General features: G+C 42.8%; 1 protein-coding gene and 1 long non-coding RNA gene across 12 annotated transcripts in view; one reads left to right on the forward strand and one right to left on the reverse strand.

Moving 5' to 3' along the window:
• Positions 1-4,597: 4,597 nt before the first annotated feature.
• frmpd3 (FERM and PDZ domain containing 3) overlaps positions 4,598-26,697 on the reverse strand; it is a 116,418-nt gene continuing 94,318 nt past the window's right edge. For 7 of the 11 annotated variants that reach the window (XM_052058662.1, XM_052058671.1, XM_052058682.1 and 4 more), the window contains 11 exons: positions 26,222-26,326; positions 23,849-23,956; positions 20,553-20,684; positions 19,172-19,291; positions 18,742-18,878; positions 12,435-12,561; positions 11,603-11,692; positions 11,306-11,485; positions 11,078-11,213; positions 9,569-10,450; positions 4,598-8,688 (listed from right to left, as the gene is read on the reverse strand). In XM_052058662.1, the coding sequence (XP_051914622.1) occupies positions 5,897-8,688; positions 9,569-10,450; positions 11,078-11,213; positions 11,306-11,485; positions 11,603-11,692; positions 12,435-12,561; positions 18,742-18,878; positions 19,172-19,291; positions 20,553-20,684; positions 23,849-23,956; positions 26,222-26,326 (4,809 nt within the window). In that variant the 3' untranslated portion in view covers positions 4,598-5,896. Of the gene's footprint in view, positions 8,689-9,568; positions 10,451-11,077; positions 11,214-11,305; positions 11,486-11,602; positions 11,693-12,434; positions 12,562-18,741; positions 18,879-19,171; positions 19,292-20,552; positions 20,685-23,848; positions 23,957-26,221; positions 26,327-26,697 lie in introns of those variants that run through there. The other 4 variants (XM_052058702.1, XM_052058739.1, XM_052058755.1 and 1 more) reach the window with 4 other exon arrangements.
• Positions 9,236-9,480, forward strand: LOC127597910 (uncharacterized). Its single transcript, XR_007961804.1, has 2 exons — positions 9,236-9,376; positions 9,451-9,480. It is a non-coding gene; the product is annotated as an uncharacterized LOC127597910 (long non-coding RNA).

Raw genomic sequence — 26,697 nt, forward strand, 5'->3', positions numbered from 1 at the left:
AAACCATTTTATGTTTCTACATTTTAAAATTCATATGAAAGAATGAGGGTTAAATAATTTTGAGTGCTGTACCGTTATTGTAATACGTTGGCTCAGTCCGCGATTGTACATTTCAGCAAAGAGCAGGACACTTAGCTATGAGATAGTATGTTAACCTTTTGAAATCGCTATGTTCCTGTATGAACCGCTGATAAGACTCAGCAACAGACAACCAAAGTCTGCTTGTATGCCGCACAGTATATTATGTTTTAGGAATTCCCTGATGATCCCACCAAGGGAGATCCCTGTAGCCTCATCAGGGAAAAATTATCCACAGTGGAATTCCTACAACCCAGTTATTGTAATGTTTGCAGGTGATCTTATGTCCACATGAAATTATGTGCTGAACTTGTCCGAGTATCTAATACAACAAATAGGATTTACAAAAACTATGGTCAAGTCGAAACACTGGGTCGTACATGCGTCTCCCGTGGGATCGGGGAGTCAGGCAACTAATTAAAAAAAATACACCGTCTGGAGTGGCCCAGTCATATTTCTTACTTCAACCTGATTGAGATGCAGTGGAATGCACTCAGGAGAGTGATTCACACCAGACATCCCAAGAATACTGTATTGCTGAATTGAAACAGAGAGGTCAAGAAGAATGGTCCGAAACCATTGTGCAGTTGTGATGTGCAACTATGATAAATGTTTGGTTCAGGGTTTTCTTGATAAAAGGAGGCTCAGCCAGCCATGACGTCCAAAGGTTCACTTACTTTTCCCACCATGCACTGTGTTCCTTTACAACTTGTGTTCAGTGAAATCATAGAAACAAGCAATTGCTTGTGTGATACTACGTGAAGATAACTATTGTTGTGACTTAAAGACCATATCATGATGCGTACATCTGATCGTTCCAAACGGTTCACGTGACCTTTTCTGGCAATTGCCTTTAAAAGTGTCTCCACAAATTCTAACCAGATATTGAGGAGTCAGAAGTGGTTTTCCTGATTGGGTCAATCTCTGCAGCAATGATTGCATCTTGATAACATCAAGCATAACAGAAGCCCACGAGTACAAACTCTAGTCTGCACAATAGGGTTGATTCACAGATTTGGAATGAACCCAACAATATGTGCTTTACGTGCAGACTTTCTGGTATATCTTGACGTGTCAAAGTTCGAAACGAACCGAATAATGTTTCAGGATCCCAGAAAGTGGTACTGAGCAAAAAAAAAAAAACAACAAAAAAATCAGGTACGAAAGGAACGCGATCGACTTCGAGAAGAACAAGAGGTCTAGAAAACGATCACTTGAGCAAGAGCAACAACAAGGTCAACAATAATCTGACAAACTGCCTGCAGTTTCTTAAATACATGGCTCAATGATGAAAACATTGGCAGCAGGTGTGCACACCAACAATTAGCTCTTGTCTGTCACCTGCTGGAAACACAAGAACAGGATCATGACAGAGAATATTTATATTCAAATCAAGTGACTGGTGTGGGAATTAAAAAACAGACAGTCGTTAACTGTAAAGCATTTGCAACAAATGATTAAAAAGTTTAAAGTTTTATTTAATTCCGATACTTTTCGCCTGATACAAAATAAGTTGAATGCCTGCATGTAATGCACAACTTGTTGGTTTCATTTCAAATCCATTGTGGTGGTGTTTCAAGTCAAAATGATGAGAATCCTGTCACTGTCTCAATAATTATGGACTCAACTGTATTTCAATCTGTATAAGAACTCATCTTGAATTTGGTAGTTGCTTGCACGATTCAAGAAATTGGTCAAATTGTATCAAGTGTATTATAATATAGTTGCTGAGTGGTTATAACATCCCCCGCATACCGTAATCGCCTTTTGGCTCCGGCTTTCCTTGTGGAGCTTGAATGTTTTCCTTGTGCTTGTGATGGTTTTGCGACTTCCTCCTACATTCCAAAAAACGTGCTTCTTGGGTCACTGAAGAATCTTAATTGCTCTTACGTATGAATATAAATGTGGAAGGTTTGTTTGTCAAGATGTGCCCTGTGATTGGCTGGCAACCCCTCCACTGCTCGTCCAAAGTAGTGAGAAAAAGGTTCCAAAGAACACACACACACACACACACACACACACACACACACGCACACACACACACACACACACACACACACACACACACACACACACACACACACGCACACACACACACACACACACACACACATAAAACAATTTTGGCCTAACCAACCCGTTTTATTGAATGTTTTACACCGAGTTTTGTATGTTAAAATCATAGATTTATTTATTTCACAAAAAGACCTCCTTACAAACACACAATTATCCCAAACATAATTTTAGTAGTAAAACAACTATACAGAAAAAAACAAAATAGTGTAGAATTTATGCGGCATGTTCTGAAAAATACCGCTCTCTGCTGGACAATTAGAAAAACGACAACTACAAAAAATTAAGTGCGTCGAGTTTCTTTATCTCAGATTCATTAAAAAATACCGTACATTTTTATTTGGAATTTTTGTTGAGATTTTTTTAGGTGATGTCCTTTCATCCTGACAAAGAAACACAACACAAAAGAAGAGAAGTAAAGAAAGGAGAAACAGAAAAACAGCAGTTTCATTCAGCGGTTGTGTTTCATTTATTATTATCATCATTATTATAATTATCCGTGAATGACTTGGACAGTTGTGCGACAGCTTAAACGAATGCCATTAGCAGCATCAGTAAATGACAAGTCGCAGAGATACTGACGAGGGTGCGTACTTTAGCAAGTACTAATAGTGTATTTTTTTTCTGTGTTCAAGTCAAGTCAAGTGCCACAGATTTAGAAGAAGGGTGTGAGGATTGATTGCTGTCATCTTCCTCTATGGCGACCTGCTTTTTGGATATTGTAGCAACTTGAGCACAATGCAGAGGTGCAGGGTTCGATTTCGGCTCCGGCCTTCCTGTGTGGAGTTTGCATGTTCTCCCGTGCCTGCGTGGCTTTTCTCCGGGTACTCCGATTTCGTCCTACATTCCAAAAACCTGCACAGCAGGTTAATGGAACACTCCAAATTGTCCCTAGGTGCGAGCGTGAGTGCGGATGGGTGTTTCGTCTAAGTGTTCCCTGCGATTGGTTGGCAACCAGTTCAGGGTGTCCCCCGCCAATTGCCAAATGACAGCTGGGACAGACTCCATCATGCCCGCCACCCTAGAACATCATGCTTTCTCAGTCCACTTTAAGTAGTCCAGCAGTCTTATCCCTCTTAACTGCTTTGTTAACCGTTTGATTTGTGAGGATGGAAAAGCGATGTGATTTAATTAATTTTTTTGTTTTTTGAGGATAAACGGATTAGAAAATGGATGGATGGATTTTCATATAGTTTATAGCTTGACTTCTTCATGACTCGAGACTGTTAATTATCATGGCAGCCAATTAGTCTCTGTTAATATTATGACCGAGGTTAAACACTCTGTAGATCAAAAATTTGAAATCTGCTCCTTTTGCAAACAAATCGTTCCGGACTGTTCAAAACCTTGTTGATAATAAAATATTGTCAATGCAATTACATTTATGCTCAAGGTTGGTGTATGAACTGTGAGACATCTTTGCCATGAAATGTAATTTCCATATATCTGAAGGAGTTTCTTGGTTGTCCTTTATTTCTCTCAAAACATAACATGAGGTAGCACAGACAGAAGACCATGGTGACTATCACGGAGAGGAAAACAAGACAGGAATGTAAAGGTGCTCTTAAAAACAACAGTAATAAAAAAAAACAATGAATTTCACGATTGGGGAGGGCATTTTGTGAATGACAAAGGCACACAGCAAAACAAAAATGTTCATTATAGTATCAAGATTATTGTCTGATATATTTTGTCTATAAAAATAAAAGATTACAATTGTCATGCTTTTTATTTGCATATACTCTCTTGAATCAGCTTTTCTTTTTTGTCTGTATGTTACAATGCTACTATAGTTAGTCTAAATCAGAAGCTAAATCTTATACTTGAAAAGCATTTTGTATCGCTATCTACACTTACAATACTGGGCAGTACATATCCTTGTAGAATGGAACTTTACATATTGCCAGAGTATTATTTACCCCCATCGAAATAGAGAAAACACATCCATGAAATATTCCCAAAGAAGAGAACTCATGAAGGTAAAATTAAACAAAAACACAGGATACATTGATGAAAAATGCCAGAGCTACAATAAAGGAAGGACAATGTCAAGAGAATGCTTGTGAACATGATTTTGTCAGTCAATTTTTTTAGTATATGCATAATGAGTAATAAGTACAGAAAGGTATTGATTTATTTCGAGGATGTTGAGTTTATAAAAGGAATCCTACCGTTTATGTAGTAACCTGCGGAACACGGCCATGGACATAAAGGGAATACAAAACAATTGAGTAATTTTCATTTGTATGTATAAATATGCATTACACTTTTTTTTAAACAATGAGAATCAATATGAGAAGCGTGGCGATCACACTTCTGTTGCACAGAACTTGAAACAGTGTCCATTGTACATACAGTGTTGGGTCAGCACATCCTTTGAGAGCTTTTTTGATTCATTTGTGTGAACAAGAGAGTGAGACACAAAGAAGATTTCAGACACTGCAGGGCGGATGTGTTAGTTTTATTAAAATACATAGAAAACTACTTTGTGTGTTTCTTATATACTTCCTAGATTGCACAATGTACAACAGCACACAGAAAGCAAGTTTATTTGTCGCCTAACAACCTAACATGACAAGGGATTCTCTGAAAAGCTTTAGATATGATCATCATGTAAAACTACTGCGGACTCAAATGAATATTTCAGCTAAGGATGGGATAGAAAAACACTCAATTACACAATGGTTCAACTTGAGTTCTAAATTCAGAAGCTGTGCAAAGTTCTATTCATCTTATGCCATTGGTTGTGGAAGGGCGCGTTGAAAACAACATCATATTTTACAGTACAGTATACAGTGATTTTGCACAGTTGCAAAAAACATTGTCTGTTGTAATTGAGCCCGAATAGCCATTTACATTGAACCGGCTTATTATGATTGAGTAGTGAGATGCAAGTGGCATATGAAGCAGAATGGTGTAAAATGCATGTGAATTAAGTGTAATGAGGGTACACCTTCTCATTCGGATGTTATTGTACAGAGGAAAGGCGTGTTGCTTGGATCTCTGCTACATGATATACCCATTGCAGGTGTGTGCATACCAACAGGATCGGCATGACTCGGTGTAATATGTTGCGGTTGTGTGTCTCACTGTCCAACTCTATGTCATTTCTGTCTTACGTACTGTCTGTGCGACATAGCCAACAGAAACATCACATTTTCATGACAACATTTAGCTCCACATACCAACATGTTATCATTTAACCAACCATTGCTTTAAACTATGCATTCTACAGTACTCGCTAAAATCCCAAATATTTTTGTCCAGAGCGAACACACACACACACACAATTTTATATGTACTGTATATATATGTATATATACTGTATATATAAGAGCTACTGTATATATACATATATACTTCATATATATATTTTAAATTATTACTTCTTAAATAGATCCTTTTTTTTCACAAAATGTTGTATATATTTCTTTCTATGTAGACACAAGTCCAATTTACACTACATATAAAATATCATGTTATATTGACTAATTTGTTTTGATTTTATACTGATGAGGTGATTAGCCCTGTTGAACTATTCTATTCATTTTGTGCATTTTAGTGTATCTTTACATTTCAGAGCAATATCCACAAGGCTACCTAGGGCCTGTAAACATGGGATGGAACAGCTGCATTGCAATCTTCATTGCCGTGTATCCATTGCACATTCAGTAAAAATGTAAACAATTAATGAATACATAATGAGCTTGTTTTGGATTGGCTCATAATCCCACAGGAGTTGTCTTTACTTGGCAGGAAGAACTTTGATGGGTCGAGTGAGCGAGCTCATCTTATCGGTGTCAGAGGACACTTGAGGACTAACTGTTTTTGTCGGCAGGCTGCTTGAATGTCCCATCGATTCTTCTGCTGCGCGAAGGAGCAAAGTATAGTTAATAGCTACTTCCTCAACTTTTCTTAACAGCTGCTGTCTTTGAGTCTCCGTGCGAACCCCTCTGACCACTTTGATGAAGGTCTGGGTTAAATTGCACAGCACTTGAAAGCTGGCCGTGACAACAGCAAGCATACATGTTGGGCTTTTTTCCACGCTGGCCACTCGGCGACAGGATGCTTGGAATTCTTTGAAGTGCACTGCCAGTTCCTGCTTGTACTCTGCAATCCGTGAAGGCTGAAGACGAGCCTCGCCCTCGGCTTGCGGACTGATCGCACACTGACGCAGGATGGCGAGTAACTCATTAGCATCCAACTGGGCATTTAGGAAGCCATCAGGCAAGCTAAAGGATTTCCCGTGTAGAGCCTCAACTCTCGCCAGGCTCCCCTCCAGTGTGCCGCAAGATCGAAGGTCAATCTCTTGCGCCAGTGGCTCTTTCTCTATGTCTTCTTCTCCACTGCAGTCTTCTGCATGAAGAACCTGCAAGGTCTTGCTGACAACGGGAAATGTACTCGAGTCCAGCTCCATGCCTGGAAGAACCTGAAGCGGAATCGAGTACGAAAGCTCGTCCTTCTCACTGCTCTCATCTGCCGCCTCAAATTTCCGGTAGCAGAAACAGAAGGAACAGCATTTATCCTTGTCGTCGCTGTCTTCACTGGGCAGCGTCAGCAGCATCTCCCCGCTCTCTTCTTTACTTTCGCACAGTAGCTCATTGCTCTGAATATAAAAGACAGCTTTTTTCCCCTTTCCGTCTAGCTGATGAGACTGTGTATGAACCGGCTCCACCGGGGTTGGCAGCCTTAATCCTGTAGCTCTGACTCGCTCCATCTCTTTCTCAAGACTCTTGGTTTTGGGCTTGACCTCTGCATAAACAGGCGTGTTAGTACTGTTATCCAACTCTCCGATGCTGTATCGCCTCTGGAGCTTCTTATTTTCTGATGCTTCCACGTAGTTTGTTTGTGAGGTACTGGTGGGCAAGCAGCTGCCCTGTTCCCCCCGGGGCTCCCTCGACTCAAGGCTGATGGAACGTATTCGTGCGGTCTTGACCTCTAAATTCTGAGTTTGCCTGGTAGCACCATCACTGTGAGGTGCTTTGGAGTTTGTCGGAGGCGTCTTTGCGGTCGTTCTCTCCCTGCCTCGATTTTGCGTTTCTGTTGTGGAGGAGCCAACTGGTGTATCAGGTAGTCTCATCCCCCGACACATCCTCTTACAGTCACAGCTTCGCCGCTGTTCTCTGGAGATACCCGGTGCTTTCAGGACAGGGCTGGTGCGTAGCTGACAGGAACAAGGAGTCCCCGAGGGTACAGGTGAGGATCCTTGGGGTAAAAATTCTCCCTGCGAGGACTTGGGTCTCAGGAGCTCTTCTAAGAACTCCAACTCATACTGACGAACCTTTTGCAGCTGTGCCCTCCGCTCATCTGTTTCCCTTCTCATTCTCGCTGGGAACGTCGCTGAAAGTAAGTTTCTGATGCTCAAAAAGGGGACACTGCGCTGGGACTTCCACTTTACAGCCCCTACTTTCTTTGATTCTTTAGTTGGTACTGTACACACTCTCTCCAAAGACGGGCTCTGTGTTTTGTCTTCTAAATTCGATAATGACTTTGTAGCACATATCTGCGATTCAGAATGGGATTTGCCAAGGGCGCCATCTAGTGTGCTCTTAGCTTCTTTTCTTTCTGCTGTTGGAGGAAAGAGAGGAGAATACTTTGTTTGTACTGTCGGACTAGGTTTTGTCAAACTGCACTCTACGCCCATTCTGAGTGTATTTTCTTTGCTATTCGCCATAAAGAGGCCTTTGGCGCGAAGTCGCTCATCATCCGTCGGTGATGAGGTTTGAAACACCACTACCTTCTGAACCTGCGGATCTTTCATCCTTAACTGGCTCCCAGGTTCCTGTTGCACTGGGCACGTGCAGAAGAGATCATCGACTGGCAGAAATTCTGTCGAACTTGCAGGCTTCATGGTCTCGTTCGAGGCAGTCTCGGCATCTTGGCACATAGTTTGGGGAACCTTGGCTGAGGCAGTCCTGTCCACGGATAAGAGAACGGACGAGGCTTTGTCTGTATGAACAGATGGTGTTGACTTCTCCTTCGCGGTGTTGAGGAGATTTCGCCTCTGTGTCTCCCCAGAAGCGCTGGATAGCTTTGGATCTTTTGTGACTGGAGCTGAAGGTGAAACAGCCGACACTTTAAGTTCTTCGGGTAATTTAAGGAGGGGATCAGGGATGCTTGCTTTAGTAGAGGCAAAGTTTGCTTTCACTTCTGGTGTCTGTTCATTCGGAATGGGATCTTGATTGCCTCTCTGCTCTGTGACAACACTGACAACCCCAGAGTCTTGACTGGGGCTGACTTTAAAGGGAACAGTCTTACTGAGGATTACTTGCTTGGGAGGACATCCAGCGCGGATCTGACCCACAGAAAATGCCCCTGTCCCGATTGTCTTTGCTGTGCAGCCGGGGATAGCTAGGGGAAAATCACGGCGGCAGAGGCGGCTTTCCTTATTGATATGGTGTGTTAGCAGGTAGGCTTGGTTTTGGCTTTGCTTCATTGCCGAGACCATCTCAGAAACATCTGTCAGTTCAGAAGAATTGGTTTCATGTCCTGAATCCAACGACGATTCTGGTGTAATAGCAGCCAGGACAATAAGCCCTGAGGAGTAAGACAAAAGTACATTAATAGGACGATCATGATGCAAGCGCGAATAGATACTGTGATGAAGTTACTATTAAAAAAGATTTTTATTATTCAAGCAGAAATTTGACCAAAAACTTTTCCCTAAAATGCCTTCAAGTATGAGTTTTTGCCCCTTGCAGTGATCACTGCATTATGGGGCTTTTGTGGCCCAGAGAGAGAATCGTGCCTTTTCCGTGCAATGCATTTGTTTGAGATGTGCCAAGATAAACCTGTATAATATTCCTAGTAGAAAATAATAATTAGTTGGGTGACCTTTGCATGGAGTTGTGTTACCGAGTGTTGTGGCTTATTAAGACTTTTGTCTCTTGTATCCGGTTTGCTCTCATTTTTGATGAGGCTCAGTTTGTCACTAATTTGTCCAAGTATGATCCTTAATGATTCCACGTTTTATGATGTGTTTTTGCGGCTAAGAGATTTGGCTGCTATTTCACTGTAGCGAAAAGAAAGGGGGATGTTCTATAGTGTGATAAGCAGATTACTGTTGCCGAGGTGTAGACCAGGGGTGCCTAGCTTGGGTCCTCAAGGTCCCCTGTCCGGCATTTTTTAAATGTCTCCCACTTCCAACGTGCCTGATTGATATGATCAGGAACATTATCAGGCTTCTCAGCGCTTGCTGATTATGCTGCTGATTAGAATCAGTTATGTTGGATGAAATAGAAAGAGAGAGAGAGAGAGAGAGAGAGAGAGAGAGAGAGAGAGAGAGAGAGAGAGAGAGAGAGAGAGAGAGAGAGAGAGAGAGAGAGAGAGAGAGATGGAAAACATGCTGGATAGGGGCCCTGGAGAACCGGAGTTGGACATCCCTGGTGTGGACCATAGCATGACTGAGGTTGTTGACCTGCAGTCTGTGTTGGCTGCTGGTGGTGATGGGGGTAGTCCTCAGAAGCTGCCAAAGCTTCTAGAGCTTGTAAGGTGGATACCAATGCATCATCAAGTTCCTGTGCATGATCTCGGACTGTTCTTGTGGCGACATTATCAATAAGTGTCACAGGCACATCCTCCTTAATATGTTGCTGTTTCACAGTGGCGGCATCAGTCCTGGCACTGGTTGGAGCCTTCTTCCGTCTCTTTGAGTCATCCTCATCAGAGCTGTTGTCTCTGAAGCCAGGTGGTGGGGCAGCAATCGCAGGTTGTGGTGGTTGCAGCTTTTCAGCTCCGTTGGGTGGCTCCTCCTCCTGCTCCTCCTCCTCCTCATCTTCTTCATTGCCAGGGGGTGGCAGGGCCATGAGATCAACTCCACCCCCTTTTCTGGAAGCGCAAGCACTCAAGCAAGTTTTCCCTGCGTTTCCTCGTTCCTCATTTTTGTGCCTGTCTTTGCAGGAGTCACAAAAGTACCATGGTGATTTTTGGGATTGAGCCAATGTTTGGGCACGGATTCTGAATCCGGCATTCTCCACCTGTGGGTTTGGTGTCACCACAGCTACTGCCTCTGTATTCTGCCGCGTAGGGTCTGACTTGGTGCGGGGCCGGTCAGTGGCCTCCTGGGAAATACAGTTCTCATTGATGTCAAGCTCGGCTTCAGGGTGTGCTTGGAGTTCCTGAAACTGTTGTTCTTGAAGGTGGAAATGGCACAGACCTAGATGCTGAGACTCTGCAGGGGCTACGGCTCTTGAAGACCCTGACTCCCTGTGCAAGCTTTCGCTCTCGTCCCCTCTCCGCCCTCCACTTGGTAAGCCGGTTGCCCCAGAACGTGGGTGTGAATGGTGGGAGCTCCTGTAATCTGGGGATAGAATTGTCAGAGCAGTGAAGATTTTGAGGCATTTAAAATGAGTTTATTTTAAGAAGATCCAGATGGGAAAGCAGAGGCGGACAGCTGATGGTCTCATGGGGCGTATTTGTTATTTCGATGATGAATGTTGAACGTTGAAATATTTTTGAGTTTTGAGGGTTAGATTCGAGTGGAATGTGATGGTATGATAACCCTTCTCGTATGCAGACCACAGGTAGACACAGTATAAAGCAGTGGATTTGTTCATGCTCCAGCAAATGTTAGTGGTTACAGCAAAAGGTTGCACACTAGAACTCTTGTAATGTTATGGTTGGCTGGCTGGAAAAGGAATGAGTATCTCATTCTGATGAGCCAAGATGGTGACAGACAGAGTATGTTGCCGTGGGATGTTGATTCAACCGCTGCCTGTTATTTCAATCGCTGAAAACTCAAGCCATCAAATGTCATGTACGCCGACCAATATGCTGTATTCTGACAATGTGATTTGTTTCATGTGAGGCGATCCAGTGTTCACTTGTGATTTACAACGGGTTGAATGTTTTAGAACATGAATTATATTCCGGGGCAGAATTCTAGTCTGGAATGAGCCACGATAGATCAAGACGCCTTCCAACATACCTGTCTTGCTCAGATGAAACTGACCAGAGATCCTGAAGTAGATGTTCCTTTTGGGGTCGACAAACAGTTTGTAGTAGCCAGAGATGAGGCATGCAAAGTTACTGGCATCCGGCCATTCCATGAGTAGCACCAAGGGCTGCATGGTGGTTGCAGGCAAAAAATAACGCAAGGAGTACGTCATTGTATTTAACACATCCTTGAAACAAAACTTGCAGGATTGTGTCATACCTTGCATTCGTGGATTGAAACCTCAACACGAGCCACACCTTGGCTTTCTCGATAGAGCTGGATCTTCGATATCCGACTAAACTCGGTCAGAACTGTTGTCAGGTTGTTTTTCAGGTCGATCACATGACTGATGCCATGTCGAGGACCCACCAGTAATGTTGTGGCTGATTGTTTTTCATCCTAGTGTAGGCAAACCCACAATATATATTTTCGTCAAATAGTTTCACTGACAAAATACCAAAGGGCTGGCAATTGCGGTTCTTCTGTTATCATATAAAAAGACTTCAATTGTACTACCAGTCCAACCGTATTGAACAATATTCCTCCAAAAGGTGGAAGATCGTTGAGGACACGCAAGTACTGCAGCTTTCCTTGAAGAGGAGGGACCTGTCAAGGTAGTGACAAAACATCATTTTTATCACCATGCCATCACGGTTGTACTGTTGCGCCACACATGCACAATCATAACGAGCGCTTATGCAACAGTTGCATCCTATGGTAAGCTTTTCAGAGCTATAGTTGGCTCTTATCCAGACTGACCAGGCAGACTATAAACTACAGTGGGTTTGTTTTTCTGTAACAGTGCTACATGCCAAGAAACACAGTAGTATGAAAAAGTCAAGTTTACTGATGGCCCTTGAGGGCTTTCCTATGTTCTCGAGCATAGTTAATCAACTTTTTTTTCTTTTAGAAAAAAGTGTGGGGGGGGGTTGTCTTTGGTCTTTTTAATCGAGCACCCAAGCAAATATTTTCTGCAAAAAAAAAAAATTCCTATAAATTCATTACAGTTGTCACATTTCTGCTTCATGCATCGATATATCCAGGCAGTCTTCGGGCGGTAGGCAGGGTAAACCCTGAACTGGTTCCTAGCCAATCGCAATAAATTAAGCATTCCTTTTACATGTCGATGTGCCCTTAATTGATTTGGTGGCCCAATATGGATGTTCTTAAATACCACTGTTGTCACATCATTGATAAGGCCTCACTCATGGGCAAGCACATATGAACTCCCCTCATTGATTATTTTATGGTTGATTGTACAACATGGATGTGGAGTGAGAATGTCGGGTTTTAGCCTGTGTTTGCCTCAGGTTTACAACAAGTGTTTTGTGTTTATCAGAATTATCACCTTGCTGCCGGATGGTGGCGGATGCTGGTAGGTCTTCAACAACTGTGACAGAATCTTGCAAACATTCTTCTCCTTGACCGTTGGGAGCAGAGTGAGCGGAAGAAAAGGTTCTAGTCCCCATTCCTTTCTGTGACAGAGAAAAAGTATTTCGTGTATACAAGATAAATAAAAACAAGAATAGAATAACTAAACAGAGACTGAGAGAGAATTTACGTAAGAATGTCACTGAGGCTCGTTTTCAGCCTCCATTGTCAGTGTAAGTTATTACAGCCACTGTGGATGATTGCACAAGCTGATTATTTGCTAGGTTGAGGTTTTAAAGAATGAACTAAATATCAGTGGTGAATGTGATGCATTACTCAGCAAAATAAATGCAATTCATTGCCAAAGCCATCCATGGGCAGGGTGGCCTTTAACCCCTTAGGCCAGGGGTGTCCAAAGTCGGTTCTCAAGGGCCGGTGTCCTGCCTGTTTTCCAGCTCTCCCAGGAGACACGCACCTGATTCAAATCATCAGGATCATTCTAATGCTGCTTCAGAGCTGGCTGATGAACTGATCACCTGAATCAGGTGTGTTGCAGCCGGGCGGTAAGGAAAACAGGCAGGATGGTGGCCCTCCAGGCCCGGAGCTGAGCATGCCTGCTTTAGGCTGAGGGCAAATTTGTCAAAAACACCTGAAAAAAGGTGCACCCAAAGTAAATTTGTAGCTGTTCTTGAATCATATGGAGGATCAGCATAGTTTGGGTTTGGAGAAGGCGTTTGACCGTGTCCCTCGGGGAGTTCTGTGGGGGGTGCTTCGAGGTTATGGGGTACCGAACCCCCTGATACGGGCTGTTCGGTCACTATACCACCGATGTCAGAGTTTGGTTCGCATTGCAGTAAGTCGGAATCGTTTCCAGTGGGGGTAGGACTCCGCCAAGGCTGCCCTTTGTCACCGATTCTGTTCATAACCTTTATGGACAGAATTTCTAGGCACAGCCGAAGCGTTGAGGGGGTCTGTTTTGGGAGCCTCAGTATTGCATCCCTGCTTTTTGCAGATGATGTGGTGCTGTTGGCTCCTTCAAACAGGGCTCTCCAACTCTCACTGGAGCGTTTCACAGCCGAGTGTGAAGCGGTTGGGATGAAGATCAGCACCTCCAAATCTGAAACCATGGTCCTCAGTCGAAAAAGGGTGGAGTGCACCCTCCGGGTCGGGGAGGAGATCTTGCCCCAAGTGGAAGAGTTCAAGTATCTTGGGGTCTTGTTCACGAGTGGGGGCAGAAAGGAGCGGGAGATCGACAGGCGGATCGGTGCAGCGTCTGCTGTGATGCGGACGTTGTATTGGTCTGTCGTGGTGAAGAAGGAGCTGAGCCAAAGGGCGAAGCTCTCAATTTACCGGTCGATCTACGTTCCAACCCTCATCTATGGTCACGAGCTATGGGTCGTGACCGAAAGAACGAGATCCCGGTTACAAGCGGCCGAAATGAGTTTTCTCCGCAGGGTGTCCGGGCTCTCCCTTAGAGATAAGGTGAGAAGCTCGGTCATCCGGGAGGGGCTCAGAGTCGAGCCGCTTCTCCTCCATATCGAGAGAAGCCAGATGAGGTGGCTTGGGCATCTGATCCGGATGCCTCCTGAGCGCCTCCCCGGTGAGGTGTTCCGGTCATGCCCCCGAGGCCCCGAGGAAGACCCAGGACACGCTGGAGAGACTATGTCACCCAGCTTGCCTGGGAACGACTCGGGATCCCCCGGGAAGAGCTGGAAGAAGTAGCTAGGGAGAGGGAAGTCTGGGCTTCCCTGCTAAAGCTGTTGCCCCCGCGACCCGGCCCCGGATAAGCGGTAGATGATGGATGGATGGATGGATGGTTATCATTATGAATATTTCTCCCATACAGTAAGAATCTGTGTAAATGCTCCTGTCACTGAACTATGGATGTTCAAAAACAGAAGAAAAAGGCGAATCTTATGTTCGTCTAATTTATTTTCACAATTTCTGCCTTGAAAATGGATTTAGAATGTTGATTAGGACTTGAAAACACTCCGGGATCAAAGCTTGAGGTCTCCCCAAGTTCCAGTTCAAATTTGACAATTGTAACATGTAGGGTACCATTCAAATCTCCAGAAACTCAGCTTTTAAAAGATGTATAACATGTTCACACATGACGAGGTGCATCAGCGATTTGTTTTGACAGATGACGGAGTGCCCCTCTAGTGACAAAATCTTGCCATCATGAAACTTTGTTTTTAACTAGACATCACCTTTTTTTGTCATATTTTAACTTACTTGAGTCATGTTGCTTAGCCATAACACAAATGTGAGTCTGCTTAGTAATTCAGCAAATTCTCATTTTTTAAATTCCTTTTAAGAATGTTCCTACTTTAGATGGCTAGATAGATCGCTATAAAAATAGATAGGTAGATAGATAGATAGGTAGATAGATAGATAGATAATTGATCCCTGAAGGTTAAGTAATTCTGAAAAAAAACAAAACAAAAAAATCTACACTGCATCTGGAAAGTATTCACAGAATTTCACTTTTTCAATATTATTGTTGCATTTTGTTGTGGAATATTTTTTTCAGAATTATACACCCAATATCCAATAATGACGTTTTTCTTTATGCAAATGTATTAAAAATAAAACATTAATACATCCCATATCCACAATGTAAGTATTCACAGCCTGTGCTGAAACCTTTGCTGATGCGCCTTTGGCAACATGTACAACCTCGAATCTTTTTCAATATGCTGCCACAAGATTGGCACATAAGATTAAGATTAAGATATCCTTTATTTGTTCCGTAATGGGTAAATTACAATCAGAATTCAGAAAGGAAAACGCTGGGTAGGGAGTAGTGATGGGAATTCCGGCTCCTTCTAGAGAGCTCTTTCGGCTCCCAAATGGCTCCTCAGTTTTTTTTGTTGCTTAAATTAATTTAATACCAAAAATAACGTAATATTATGTGTAAAATGAAGTACTAATGCAAAAAATAGACATTATTTCAAATATTTATTATTTATATGGCTTTATATTCTTTTGAACATACTCAACATGGAGTGCTACAAAAATAAAACCAAAGTACAAAGACCCATCTCAAAACAAGGTCATCAAAAAGTTCCAATCTCTGAATGTGTATATTTATAAGCTTTTAACTATTTACAGTAAAACAACATAAGTAAGCTTTGAATACCACACAACAAATTATAAATTAAAATTTGTAAAACAAAAAGAAAAAAAGCAGCATCCAGGTAAAGGTTTTAGCTTGTCTTTAGCAAAGATTGGCATGAAGAAAAACCGAGTACCTCAGCTTTGACGGGTCGATCCTGTTTCTCCTCTCTGTTAATATTTGCCCTGTTTTGGAGAAGATTCTCTCTGAGGGGACAGATGTTGCGACAACACACAGCCTACACAAAATGGATGAAAATCCCTTGCAATCATTTTACCCAGTTCCTCGTCAATTGTGTTCTGTTTTGCTGGTTTTATAGCTTTTTGCATAAAGTGGCTCATACAGCTCTGGGTTTTACATCTAAGGCAGTTGTGACATTGCAGCAGCAGCAACAGTTGCAGACACACTAGCACCTTCATTAATAGCTGGTTCCCTTGCTTGTCTTTTCTCTTCAAATTGTACTGATGGGTGGACATTTCTGATGTGCCTGTGCAGGTTATTTGTGGAGCCTGATCTATGGGATATTTTAACCTTGCAGTCTACATGCTGCCTTTGTACTACCAATTAAATTGAAATGAATCCATATTTCATATTTTCTCTAACCCCTCCCACTTCTCTAAACTGCAGCGCGCGCGTGTGTGTGCGTGTGACCCTCCCCTTCCGGCTCCCAATGACGAACCGGCTCCCAATGAGGTGGGAGCCAGCTACCATCGTTCACTTGAAAGTGAACTAGGAGCCGGCTCGTTCGCGAACGAAACTCTCGAACTATCCTCTTCCGAGGATAATTTAAGTCCAGGATAAAAAAGACCCTAACACATAAATAAGCATATGACAGTTACAACAAGTCACAAGAAACAACATGTAATAAGGGGGGAGGATGAATGGGAAGGGGGGGGAGTTGAGAAGAGGGGGGTAACCGTGACGCGGCCGAAATGACCAGCTGCACGGTCACCGTTGCGCTCCGCATATCGAACTATGTCACGGGGGAAAAAGAATGGGAGCGATGAAGACGGTGATAACAAGGATGTGTATGCGCGTGTGGTTGTCCAGTTCTGTATGTGTATGCGTGTACAGGTCATAGCTGCTTCGTTGGGGTCTGCTCATTATGAAGACAGTCCCGGCTTATCAGTCCATGGCCGAGAAGGAGGGGGGTGGCGGTGGGGGCCCTAGACTCCATGCGTACTTCCATCCAGGGGAAAGGCCAGATAGCGTTGTTTGTTTTGGAGGGACGGCCGGCAACAATTCCAGACAGCCTTGAGTCCTTGGTCTGTATCTCCTCACTGGCGCCGATCAGTCGGATCCAAAAATTCTTTCCGCAGCGCGGATTCCAACTTCTCCATGGTGTTGTCGATCGCGCGGATTCGCTCCAAAACCACAACAATATTGCGGTTGAGCTCAGTCACCGCTTGAGTCTGAGTGTTGGACATTCGCGCCAAGCCATCCGGAGTGACAGGCAGCTTCTTCACTTCCAATAGAGCCGCTCACGTCGGTTGAATTTTGCGATAGAACAGAAAGTTGCCAACACCAAACAGCAGCATACATGTTATCAAAAGGCCAATAATGTAGATGTCTTCCACATCCTCCACGGACAGTACTGCCAGGCACACCGGTCTCCACTTTCTCCATGGATCCAGGGCGTATCCGGCAGCAAGTGTCCCCGGAGGGCAAGCAGGCTCCCCACTGCCCGCTCTTTTCGTCGAAAAAAATTTGTCGATTACATCGAGAGACCAGCCAACTAATTCCATGGTTAGTTCTTCGGATGAAAAATATGGTAGGAGGCTAGGAAAAAAAAGTTAGACAAAGACAGCACAAGGACTAAGTGGCGAGCACGGAAAGGGTGGCGTGAGGGCAGGAGGAGCAGTGCAAAAAGCGTCCGCCTTCATCGAGAGCCAAGCAGAGAGCCCCATACATCCTTGGGCGGTTTTGCTCTTTGCAGCAATTATCAAGCTTCATCAGGTTGGATGGGGAGAAATGGAGCAATGCCATTTTCAAACCTCTCCAGTGATTTTCGAGTGGATGCAAGTCTGGGCTCTGGATCACTCAAGGACATTCACATGGTTGTCCTGAAATTTGGTGGTCTTGGCTGCATGCTTAGGGTTGTTGTTCTGTTGGGAGTTAAACTTTGGCTCCAGTCTTAGATCCTGAGCACTATGGAACATGTGTTCACCCAGGATGCCACTTCACATTGTTGCATTCATATTTTTCTCATCTTTCATCAATGATGCTGCCCTCACAATGCTTCATGGAAGGGGTGGTATTGGTCAGGTGATGAGCAGTGCCTGATTTCGACATCCGGCATTCACGCCAAAGTATTCAATCATTGTCTCATCAGACCAGAGTGCAGGATTGTCTTTGTCCAGGTCTGAGACTCCTTCAAGTGCCTTTTAGCAAACTGATTGACAGAGTGCTACAGAGATGGTTGTCCTTCTGGAAGGTTCCCCTCTATCCACAGAGGACTTCTGGTTATTAGATACCTTACTGACTGAGGCCCCTTCACCCCTGATTGCTCAACTCAGACGGATGGCCAGCTCGAGGAAGCTTGTGAGGAACTTCTACCGTGTATGGATGATGGAGGCCACTGTGCTCATTGGAAACTTTAAAGCCGCAGACATTTTACTGTATCCTTCCCAAGATTTGTGCCTCCAGACAATACTGTCTCTGAGGTCATGCTTAGTTTGTGCTCTGACATGCATTTACAACTGTGATACCAGAAGTGGACACCAATTAGCTGTAGGAACCCCTCAAAGATGATGAGTGGAAACATGTTATATCCAAGTTCAATTTTGAGCTTGGTGGCAAAATCTGTGAAAACCTCTGTACATGTGATTTCTTTGTTTTTATTGGTAATACATTTTCAAAAATAAAATAAAACATGGTCGTTATGTGGTGTTGTGTGTAAAATCATGAGGGGGAAATGAATTTATTCAATTTTGGAACTGAACTGAACAAAATGTGGAAAAAGTGAAGCATTGTCAATACTTTCCAAATGTGTCATTGCAATATTTATTGTTTTCTGAGCTGTTGTTATTCTTAGGATCATGTGTGACGATGGCATGCAACTTCAGAGGATCGATTTTATTTGTCAGCTCGACTGAATAGTACACAAGGATAAAAATAAAAGACACTTCACGTTTTGATGACGTCTCTTTTTTTAGTGTGAACTTACTCTACGTGCTTCAGAGAGATCTTCTGATTTGGCCTTGCTGAGGACACAGTGATGTAGATATGGAGAGCGGCTAATCGTAACGTGATGTCAGATTTCCAGTCCATGCCAAAGCGTTCCTTGATTACATCATTGCGATTCTGTGGGAACATGATATGTAATTCTCAGAACACTGCTAATCGCAAACAGCACCATTAAACACTGTGACCCGCCTCTGAGTCATGCCATTCGTCTATCAGTTCGTCTATCAATCGCCTATGCTCATTGATAAAACTTCCGAATTGGTTATCATGTTACATATACAGTACTGTAGAAGTAAATGTGATTCTGATTGAATGTGGTGTCCTAGGTCTGAGTCGTCAGGGACAGATCTCCAACAACATTATGAAGCTGAATGGCTGCCAATTGGATCCGTCTTCATCCAGTGATTTACCTGAATGTAGAGGTACTCAAATGCAGCAGGGTCCCGTCTCAACAGGTCTGCTGGGTCCTTGGGGAAGAAGCAGATGCGAAACAGACACTTCATTCCTTGAAAATAGGTTCGGTGCACCACCTGCGGAAAGACAGAATAAATCGCTTGCGGTCTTATTTTCATAGTTGAACAGGGGCGACGGCATTTAAAATGCATCTCACGTAGTCTCGGTAGTCGTACGGTGGAATCTCAAAAATTGAACACGCCAAAAGTGGGACAATTTGAAGTTCAAACAAACGTTTTGAGGAAATTATAATTACAAAATCTAACCATTCAAACCACGATCGTGTGCAGTCATATGTCAGGAATTCTTGTGAGACTTATGCTCAGTGAGCATCAAAAACAGGGGTGCCAAACTTGGTTTTGTCGTAGTTTTGTTTGCTCTCATGTGACCAGTTTTAACGATATGATCGTATAATTGCTGTAGGTCTAATGGTAGGCCACAATTCGGTTCATACCTTAGTTCTGACATCATGGTTTAGTTCACATCGGGTACAGTCAGAAAACAAAATGCAAAGCATTGCCTGGGGATGCGTGTGACCTGGTGTAGTTGCACATGCACTACAGAAGGTGGCAGTGGCTCACTCATTTATTTATATATATATATTCTTTCAATATTTCGGGTAAACTGAAGCACTTCAAAATTTTCTGTGACAAACTTTTAAAAAAACTTCAGAGAAATTAGTCTTCGTTGTAAGGTGAGGGGTACTTATAACAATTTCAGAGACAAATTATATTCGAGTCGAAGCTCGTTTCAACAAACCTCGAGGGACATAACAAATCTGGACATTATCACGGTAGTTTGTGGTAATAAAATAGCCACAAACTACGATGTATAATACGGTATAAACATGTCAATTACAAAAAAAAACAGTACGAAGAAAACATTCAGCCAGGAAGTGAAAAGTGCCTTCTACAGTTCGGGATGCTATTTCGATTGAAAACATCTTACCAGGTCGTGTTACATGGGTCTCATTTGATAGTTAGCGCAGGTAGTTTTGATATCTGTATGCATTAGCAATCAAGTATGTTCCTGTTGTTGCATCTGCAAAACAGTAAATCAGGCCCGTTGGGTCTGTTCTGGTGTTGCCAAAGGTTGAGTACTGGCGTATTATTTTATTTTAGTTGTATATTACAGTGGTTCACATCTCTTTTCTGACAACCGGAAGTGTTAAACTTTACTTGAAACATTGCCGACACAATTAAGAAGGTGAGTTTTACATGCCCTCTGAAAGGAAATTTGATTTATGAACAACCTGGAAATCAACGAGAACAAATTATGTTTGACTTCATAGGTTCCACTGTAGTTAGATCAAATATTTTTTACGCATGTTGTATTTACATGTGTCAAGGGTTGGTTCTCCTGCAGCAGAAGTAACTTTTGACACTGGTCAAGGCCACCAGCCTCCAGCACGAGGGCAAAGTGCTCAATGTAGCGCAGTGAGAGGCGGTCCTGCAGGGAGGAGATCACATCCTGGATGGAAAAACGGTGGGAACCGATTAGCCCAAAAAATATTTTAACAAGAGAAGATTTCGACAAATACTTTGATTTATGGAAGCAATTTCCAACTTGTTTGCATAGTATTTTTTATTCACGCTGCTTTGTCATTGTGATATCATTGTGGCGGGTGCCTCCTTATCCGATACTTCAGTGTCATTTCTGTCATCTTGAGCAATGGAGAGCTTTCTTGTATCGTTACAATTCCGTGCAGTTAGTACATACTAAATATTTGACAGTTGCGGTCAAACTTTAGCTCTCAGGCAGATTTGTTTCAATTGATGATGTTTACTTTTGTTAGTCATGAAAGATCTTGTTGCACTGATAGGTTAATGTACTTTGAAGCTCTTGCTCTTGTTCTAATCATGAGCAATTGCTATCTGTTAAAAGCAAAGACGAGCACTTTTACCGTAGGAACTTGTAGGGTTTGCCGTAAATGTCGAAAAAGTCGTCCCATCAACCGGGCCACAAAATTGTATGACTTGGAGCCTCGAATGCTGCAGGAAAGCCGTGTCCATGCAAGTGTATGTTCTGCGGCGCCATTGATTTCATCCGCAGTGTTCCTTATTGATCCACGCCTTCCTATTATGCTGAAATTCCATTTAATTACTCTGACAGGGACCGTTTTTATCTCTCCTTTAATGTAAAAGCAGTTTCTGGTTTCCCCCTTTGTCTCCTGCTATGAGCAGATTCATGAAATCTAAGCCGATTTAATGAGTGTTCAGAGATGTCACATTCTTCTTGGGGAACGACATAAAGTCAGAGCAAATTCCTTTTATGCTTTAGGTCGGCTCTTAATCTCATTTGTGAAAGTTTCAGTGTTGGGAAACAGAAAAGGACAACTCAGAACCAGAGAGTTTCCAGAGAACCTGTCATGTGGTCAGCACTTGTGATCAACAGCACTTGTGATAAACAGTTTGTTACATTGCGTCGGCAAAGGCGGATGTAAGTTGCCGGCGCACCTGAAGGCTCCTTCATACTTACAGTGGCGCCCCAGGAGAGATTTTACATGGCGATCCCCTTCATCCACAATTTACACAGGAGTCGAATCTTTAACATTGCCATTAATTCATTAGATAATATCACACAATTTAAAATATAAAATGGAATCATTTCTTTCATTAATGTCAAACAAATCATGCAATTTTCTTGCTGTTGTGACGTCCAGCTTTATTGAAGTGACCTGAAATAATTTTATTGCGTGCTTCCATGCCAATAATTTCTTATGTAATTCCAACAGACTTTTTTTTTACATTGTATTATCATTTGTAATTATATTTATTGAGCATTGCTTTAAATTGAAGTCTTTGTTGACTGTTTGATGTTCAGGGTTAATGATTGTTAAGTATGTTCAGCTTCCACACTGAAGAGTCATTCATCCACGGGTTTTTATTCATTGATCAAGCAACGCTTTTCATTTGTTTATCCCTTTCTTTTTTAAATTTACTATTCAGAAGTTTCATTCCTTACCTTAGTCTCTCCCTGGCAATGAGGTTCATTTACATTTGAATTACTGTATTTTTCGCACTATAACCTCAAAACTCACTTGTATTCTTTGGCATTCGACTCAGCATGACTTAGATTTGTTCTTGATTTTACGGTTTGGTGCTTTCTACCCCCTTTATTACCGATTTGTCTTACTGTTTATTGTGCATGTTAACTTGCGCCATGTACACTACTTTGTATGCAGCGATGGCTGTTTGAAAGTGCTCTATAAATACTGTTGACTTGACTTGACTATAAGGCACACCTTAAAGCATTCAATGACAGTGCACCTTATAATCCAAAGCACCTTATGTATGGGTCAATATTCTGATTTATTGGACGTAGTATTTTAAATGGTCTGTAAAGCGCCTTGTTACTGCTGCAGAGGTTGTGAAAGCTCACTCTCAGCGGTAAGGAACTCCGGATCCTCAAGAGTCATATCGTGTCTGTTTTAGATCTCGCCCTACTCCAACACACCTGATTCAATTGATCATGATCGTTTCAGGCTCATACAGGGCTTGCAGATGAGTTGATCATTTGAAGCAGGTGTGTTGGAGTAGGGTGTGGGGGGTTAAAACAGGCAGGACGTGACTCTCGAGGAGCTGGAGTTCCCTACCCTTGCTCAACATAAATAAAGCTGTATTGTATTAGCGTAGCTCCATCAAGTACATAGGTGTCAAACTCAGGTCCTGGAGGGCTGCTGTCCTGCAAGTCTCCCTATTGCAACACACCAGGTTCAATGTCAGGCTTCCGCAGGGCTTGCTGATGATCTGATCATTTGAATCAGGTGTGTTGCAACAAGGAGACGTGGAAAACATGCAGGACAGCGGCCCTCCAGGACCTGAGTTTGACACCTGTGATCTAATAGATGCATAACACAACCACATCTACTACTGTGTATACTGTTTATGACAGGGGTGCCCAAACTTTTTGGATCGAAGATCTACTTTTCGATCAACTAACCTCCCGGGATCTGCCCTTACAGAAACATAATAAACAATTCGAGCGACTCATGTTTCACTTTTCTCATCAACAAACGAGTTTAACATGAAATAAGTAATGTCCAAGTTCTAATTGCCCTTTGGTATTTTTGATTCCGGTAGTTCAAATTTGCTACTCAACTATCGAATCCTCATATTTTCATACATCATTTAAAATGCAGCAAACACCGTCATAAATTCTGAAATGTCCAGACACCGATGTGGGCACTCAAGAGTTAATTCAATGCAGGTGATCCACAGTGCAGAAACTGCTGCTCTGCCTGGGCAGCAATGTTGATTTCAAAATAATTCATCTTCGCTCATTTAATTGTTTATATTCATTTCAATGTGTTCCTCTATTCTTTTGAATTATAATCAAGATTAGTCATAATTCATTTTGAAAATGCAGTAATTATATTGAAGGTGAATTCTTCGACAATTTTGGGTCCCCCTTGAGTCCGCGCCACTATGAGCATCTCTCTAACTCGCCTCTTGGGCGAACTGGCCCTGGGAGGACGGGTGGTTAATAGATGCCATTGACAGGTTCTGAAAGTCACTATCATAATTTCGGACCCAGTGGAGAAACAGTCTCATCAAAGATATTTGTAATTTTGCCAACAGTCACACCCTGTGGATGAGACTCCTGTCTAAATTATTCGCCATAGTGGCACTTACCCTCACAGTTGTGCGGCTATCAAAGGTAAAGGACTTTATTTGTCCATTCTCCAAAAACACCTTCAGGACATTGGGTATGAGCAGCAGGGAGTCATCCTTCAGCATTGTCTGAAAGAGATGCAAAGAGAGAGTGGTGATGAGTTGCTCTTGATGCTTGCGAGCTCTGTCAGTAAGGAATCGAGCATCTGTTATGGTCAGCATGTCCTCCATGAATAAAGATTGAAAAAAAAAAGCATGATAGGAAGACATTCACTGTAGACGCGTGTGAGTGGAGGCAAGGTTTCTGCTTTTACTCAGTGCTTGTTTGAAGAAAAGTTATGAAGCACAGCGCAGTCATTTCTCAGAAAAGCCGATTGGATTCCTCTGTCTGTCACGTCTCCTTTTACATCTCACTGGAAAGTTTTTAAGGTACGCCATAAAGGACTACGGACGGTAACGTTTCTTATTGTGCGTCAAACTGTTGTTTTTTTTTTAAATCGACCCGGCAGAGAGATTTCTTCAAATCTACATCGACACAAGCCTTTTAAAATCTCGTGTTTTGGTTTGTAAAAACAAAATCCAAACTTAATGCATGACAGTTTGTAGATTTAATGCAACAATTTATCCGACATAGAAATCTGTGTCCACAACAGATGCCCAGCAGTCTGTTTTGGAGAAACGCATGCAGTCATTTGAATTTACCAGCTGTTATTTTGGGCATCTTTTGCAGCCTACAGAGTTCCCTGATATTCGGCAAGAGAGGAAGTTGAAGCGTCCAAAAACGTGCCAAGACGTTTACCAACGTTTTTTTTGCATGCTATACAGTTGACTTTTATCTCTATGATATATTCATCCATCCATTTTCCAAACCGCTTGATCCTCACTAGGGTCGCGGGGGGTGCTGGAGCCTATCCCAGCCGTCTTCGGGCAGTAGGCGGGGGACACCCTGAATCGGTTGCCAGCCAATCACAGGGCACACAGAGACGAACAACCATCCACGCTCACACTCACACCTAGGGACAATTTAGAGTGTTCAATCAGCCTGCCACGCATATTTTTGGAATGTGGGAGGAAACCGGAGCACCCGGAGAAAACCAACGCAGGCCCGGGGAGAACATGCAAACTCCACACAGGGAGGCCGGAGCTGGAATCGAACCCTTTACCTCTGCACTGTGAAGCCGACGTGCTAACCACTGGACTACCGGGCCGCCTCTATGATATATTTTGGGCTAATCCAGAGGAATTTTGTCTTGAAGTAGGCCTGCGCTCAGTTGAGTGTCATTCTAGTTCGTTGTAAGGTGGCACGATACTATTTTTCCTCATCTCTATATTGAGTTTTTAACATATGAATAGCGGCTTGTGCTCTTATCGGTTGAGGCAGAGATTAAGCCGCAATCGTCTTGGTTTAAATTGTTGCGACAATGATGAAACCTCTTTCCACGTCATGGAGCTTCGGATCAAATCGGATCGATTCCCAAGAGAGCGAGACAATTAGTCGACATAAGAGAAGACATCCAGAAAATCAAACTGTCATTGACAACAATTGTCCCAAGGTGTAATTAAAGAAATGGTGACATTTACACGATGCTCGTATCATCAGGCTGGTTAAGCCGATAAAAATCAGCTATAATTAAAGTTCACGTCGCCTGTCGAACAAACTAATAAAAAAATCTGTTGGGTTTGAGTGATAAGAACCCCAATGCTGTGCACCTTATTTAAAAAAAAATCCACAAGAAGCCGACATGCTGTAGATTTATTTCTGACATTATGCTTTCTGCATTGTTAGAAAAATGTCCTCGATCAATTAGTGTGAATGTTTAGATATGCCGTCGCTCAGTCACAATTAATTGAGTATTGTAATTCAGGGTCAACATAGCATATCGGAGCAACCAACCCAATATCCCCCCTTGACGACATCAGAGCTTTGAAGCGAAACAAAAGCCAAGAGGTCCTTCAAAGTAATGGCGCGCCGTCCATTTTGATGTTTGCGTTTAATTGAATCTGGCGAGCGACGGTGTGGCCGGTGAGACAATAATCAGAATAATTTTTGATGCACAGTAGCAACAGGGTGACAACGCTTGCCTCACAATATTCGCACGATAACAAATAACCACAAGACAAGCGAGGTCGATGGTGACATTCGAAGTTGGGGTTTCTCATCTGAGCATTTGAAACTGTCTGAAAAGCAATTTATTCAAGGCTAAACTTCTCACCCAAAAGCTTTCTCTATGTTACACAGACAAACACACACACATATTCGCACACGAGAATACACATTTAGTGAAGAGTGGCTAGAGAGGGGGTATTTGCAGATCAAACAAAAGAAATGAGCGGTGGGAGAATGAGGGAAAGGGCAACAATAAGTGACATGTTAGCAATGCAAAAAAAACTTACTGAGTTTGGATCACTGATGGACACTTGCTCTGAAAAGCGCACTTTCGGCGGGTTACTTCGCAGACGGGCCTTTTTGGCTGCACTAATAAAGGCAGATTTAGGTGACTGTAGATGAGGAAAGAGAGAAAGCACAGTTACCATGACGGGATGTGAAAGTCATATCGTGAAGGGCCACGATCATAAGCTTTGGTAGTTTGTTGCTGAAATACGAAAACTACAATTATCATCCTGGTTTAAATGTTTAAATTCCTTCGTTGGTTGGACTGAGTGAAAAAAAATGCTACGCTCTTTGAGGCACTAACACCGACAGTGACTGGATTTCATGAAGAATACGAGAATGAGTCATTTACGACCAAATTCGTGGTGATATTACAATATTACCATGCTCCCTCTTTTCTTTGTATCCATCCATTATTTGAAGCGCTTCTCCTCACGAGGGTCGCAGACCTGCTGGAGCCTGTCTTCATGCAATAGGC

The sequence above is a fragment of the Hippocampus zosterae genome, chromosome 1 (assembly GCF_025434085.1).
Source record: "Hippocampus zosterae strain Florida chromosome 1, ASM2543408v3, whole genome shotgun sequence".
Classification (NCBI taxonomy): Eukaryota; Metazoa; Chordata; class Actinopteri; order Syngnathiformes; family Syngnathidae; genus Hippocampus; species Hippocampus zosterae.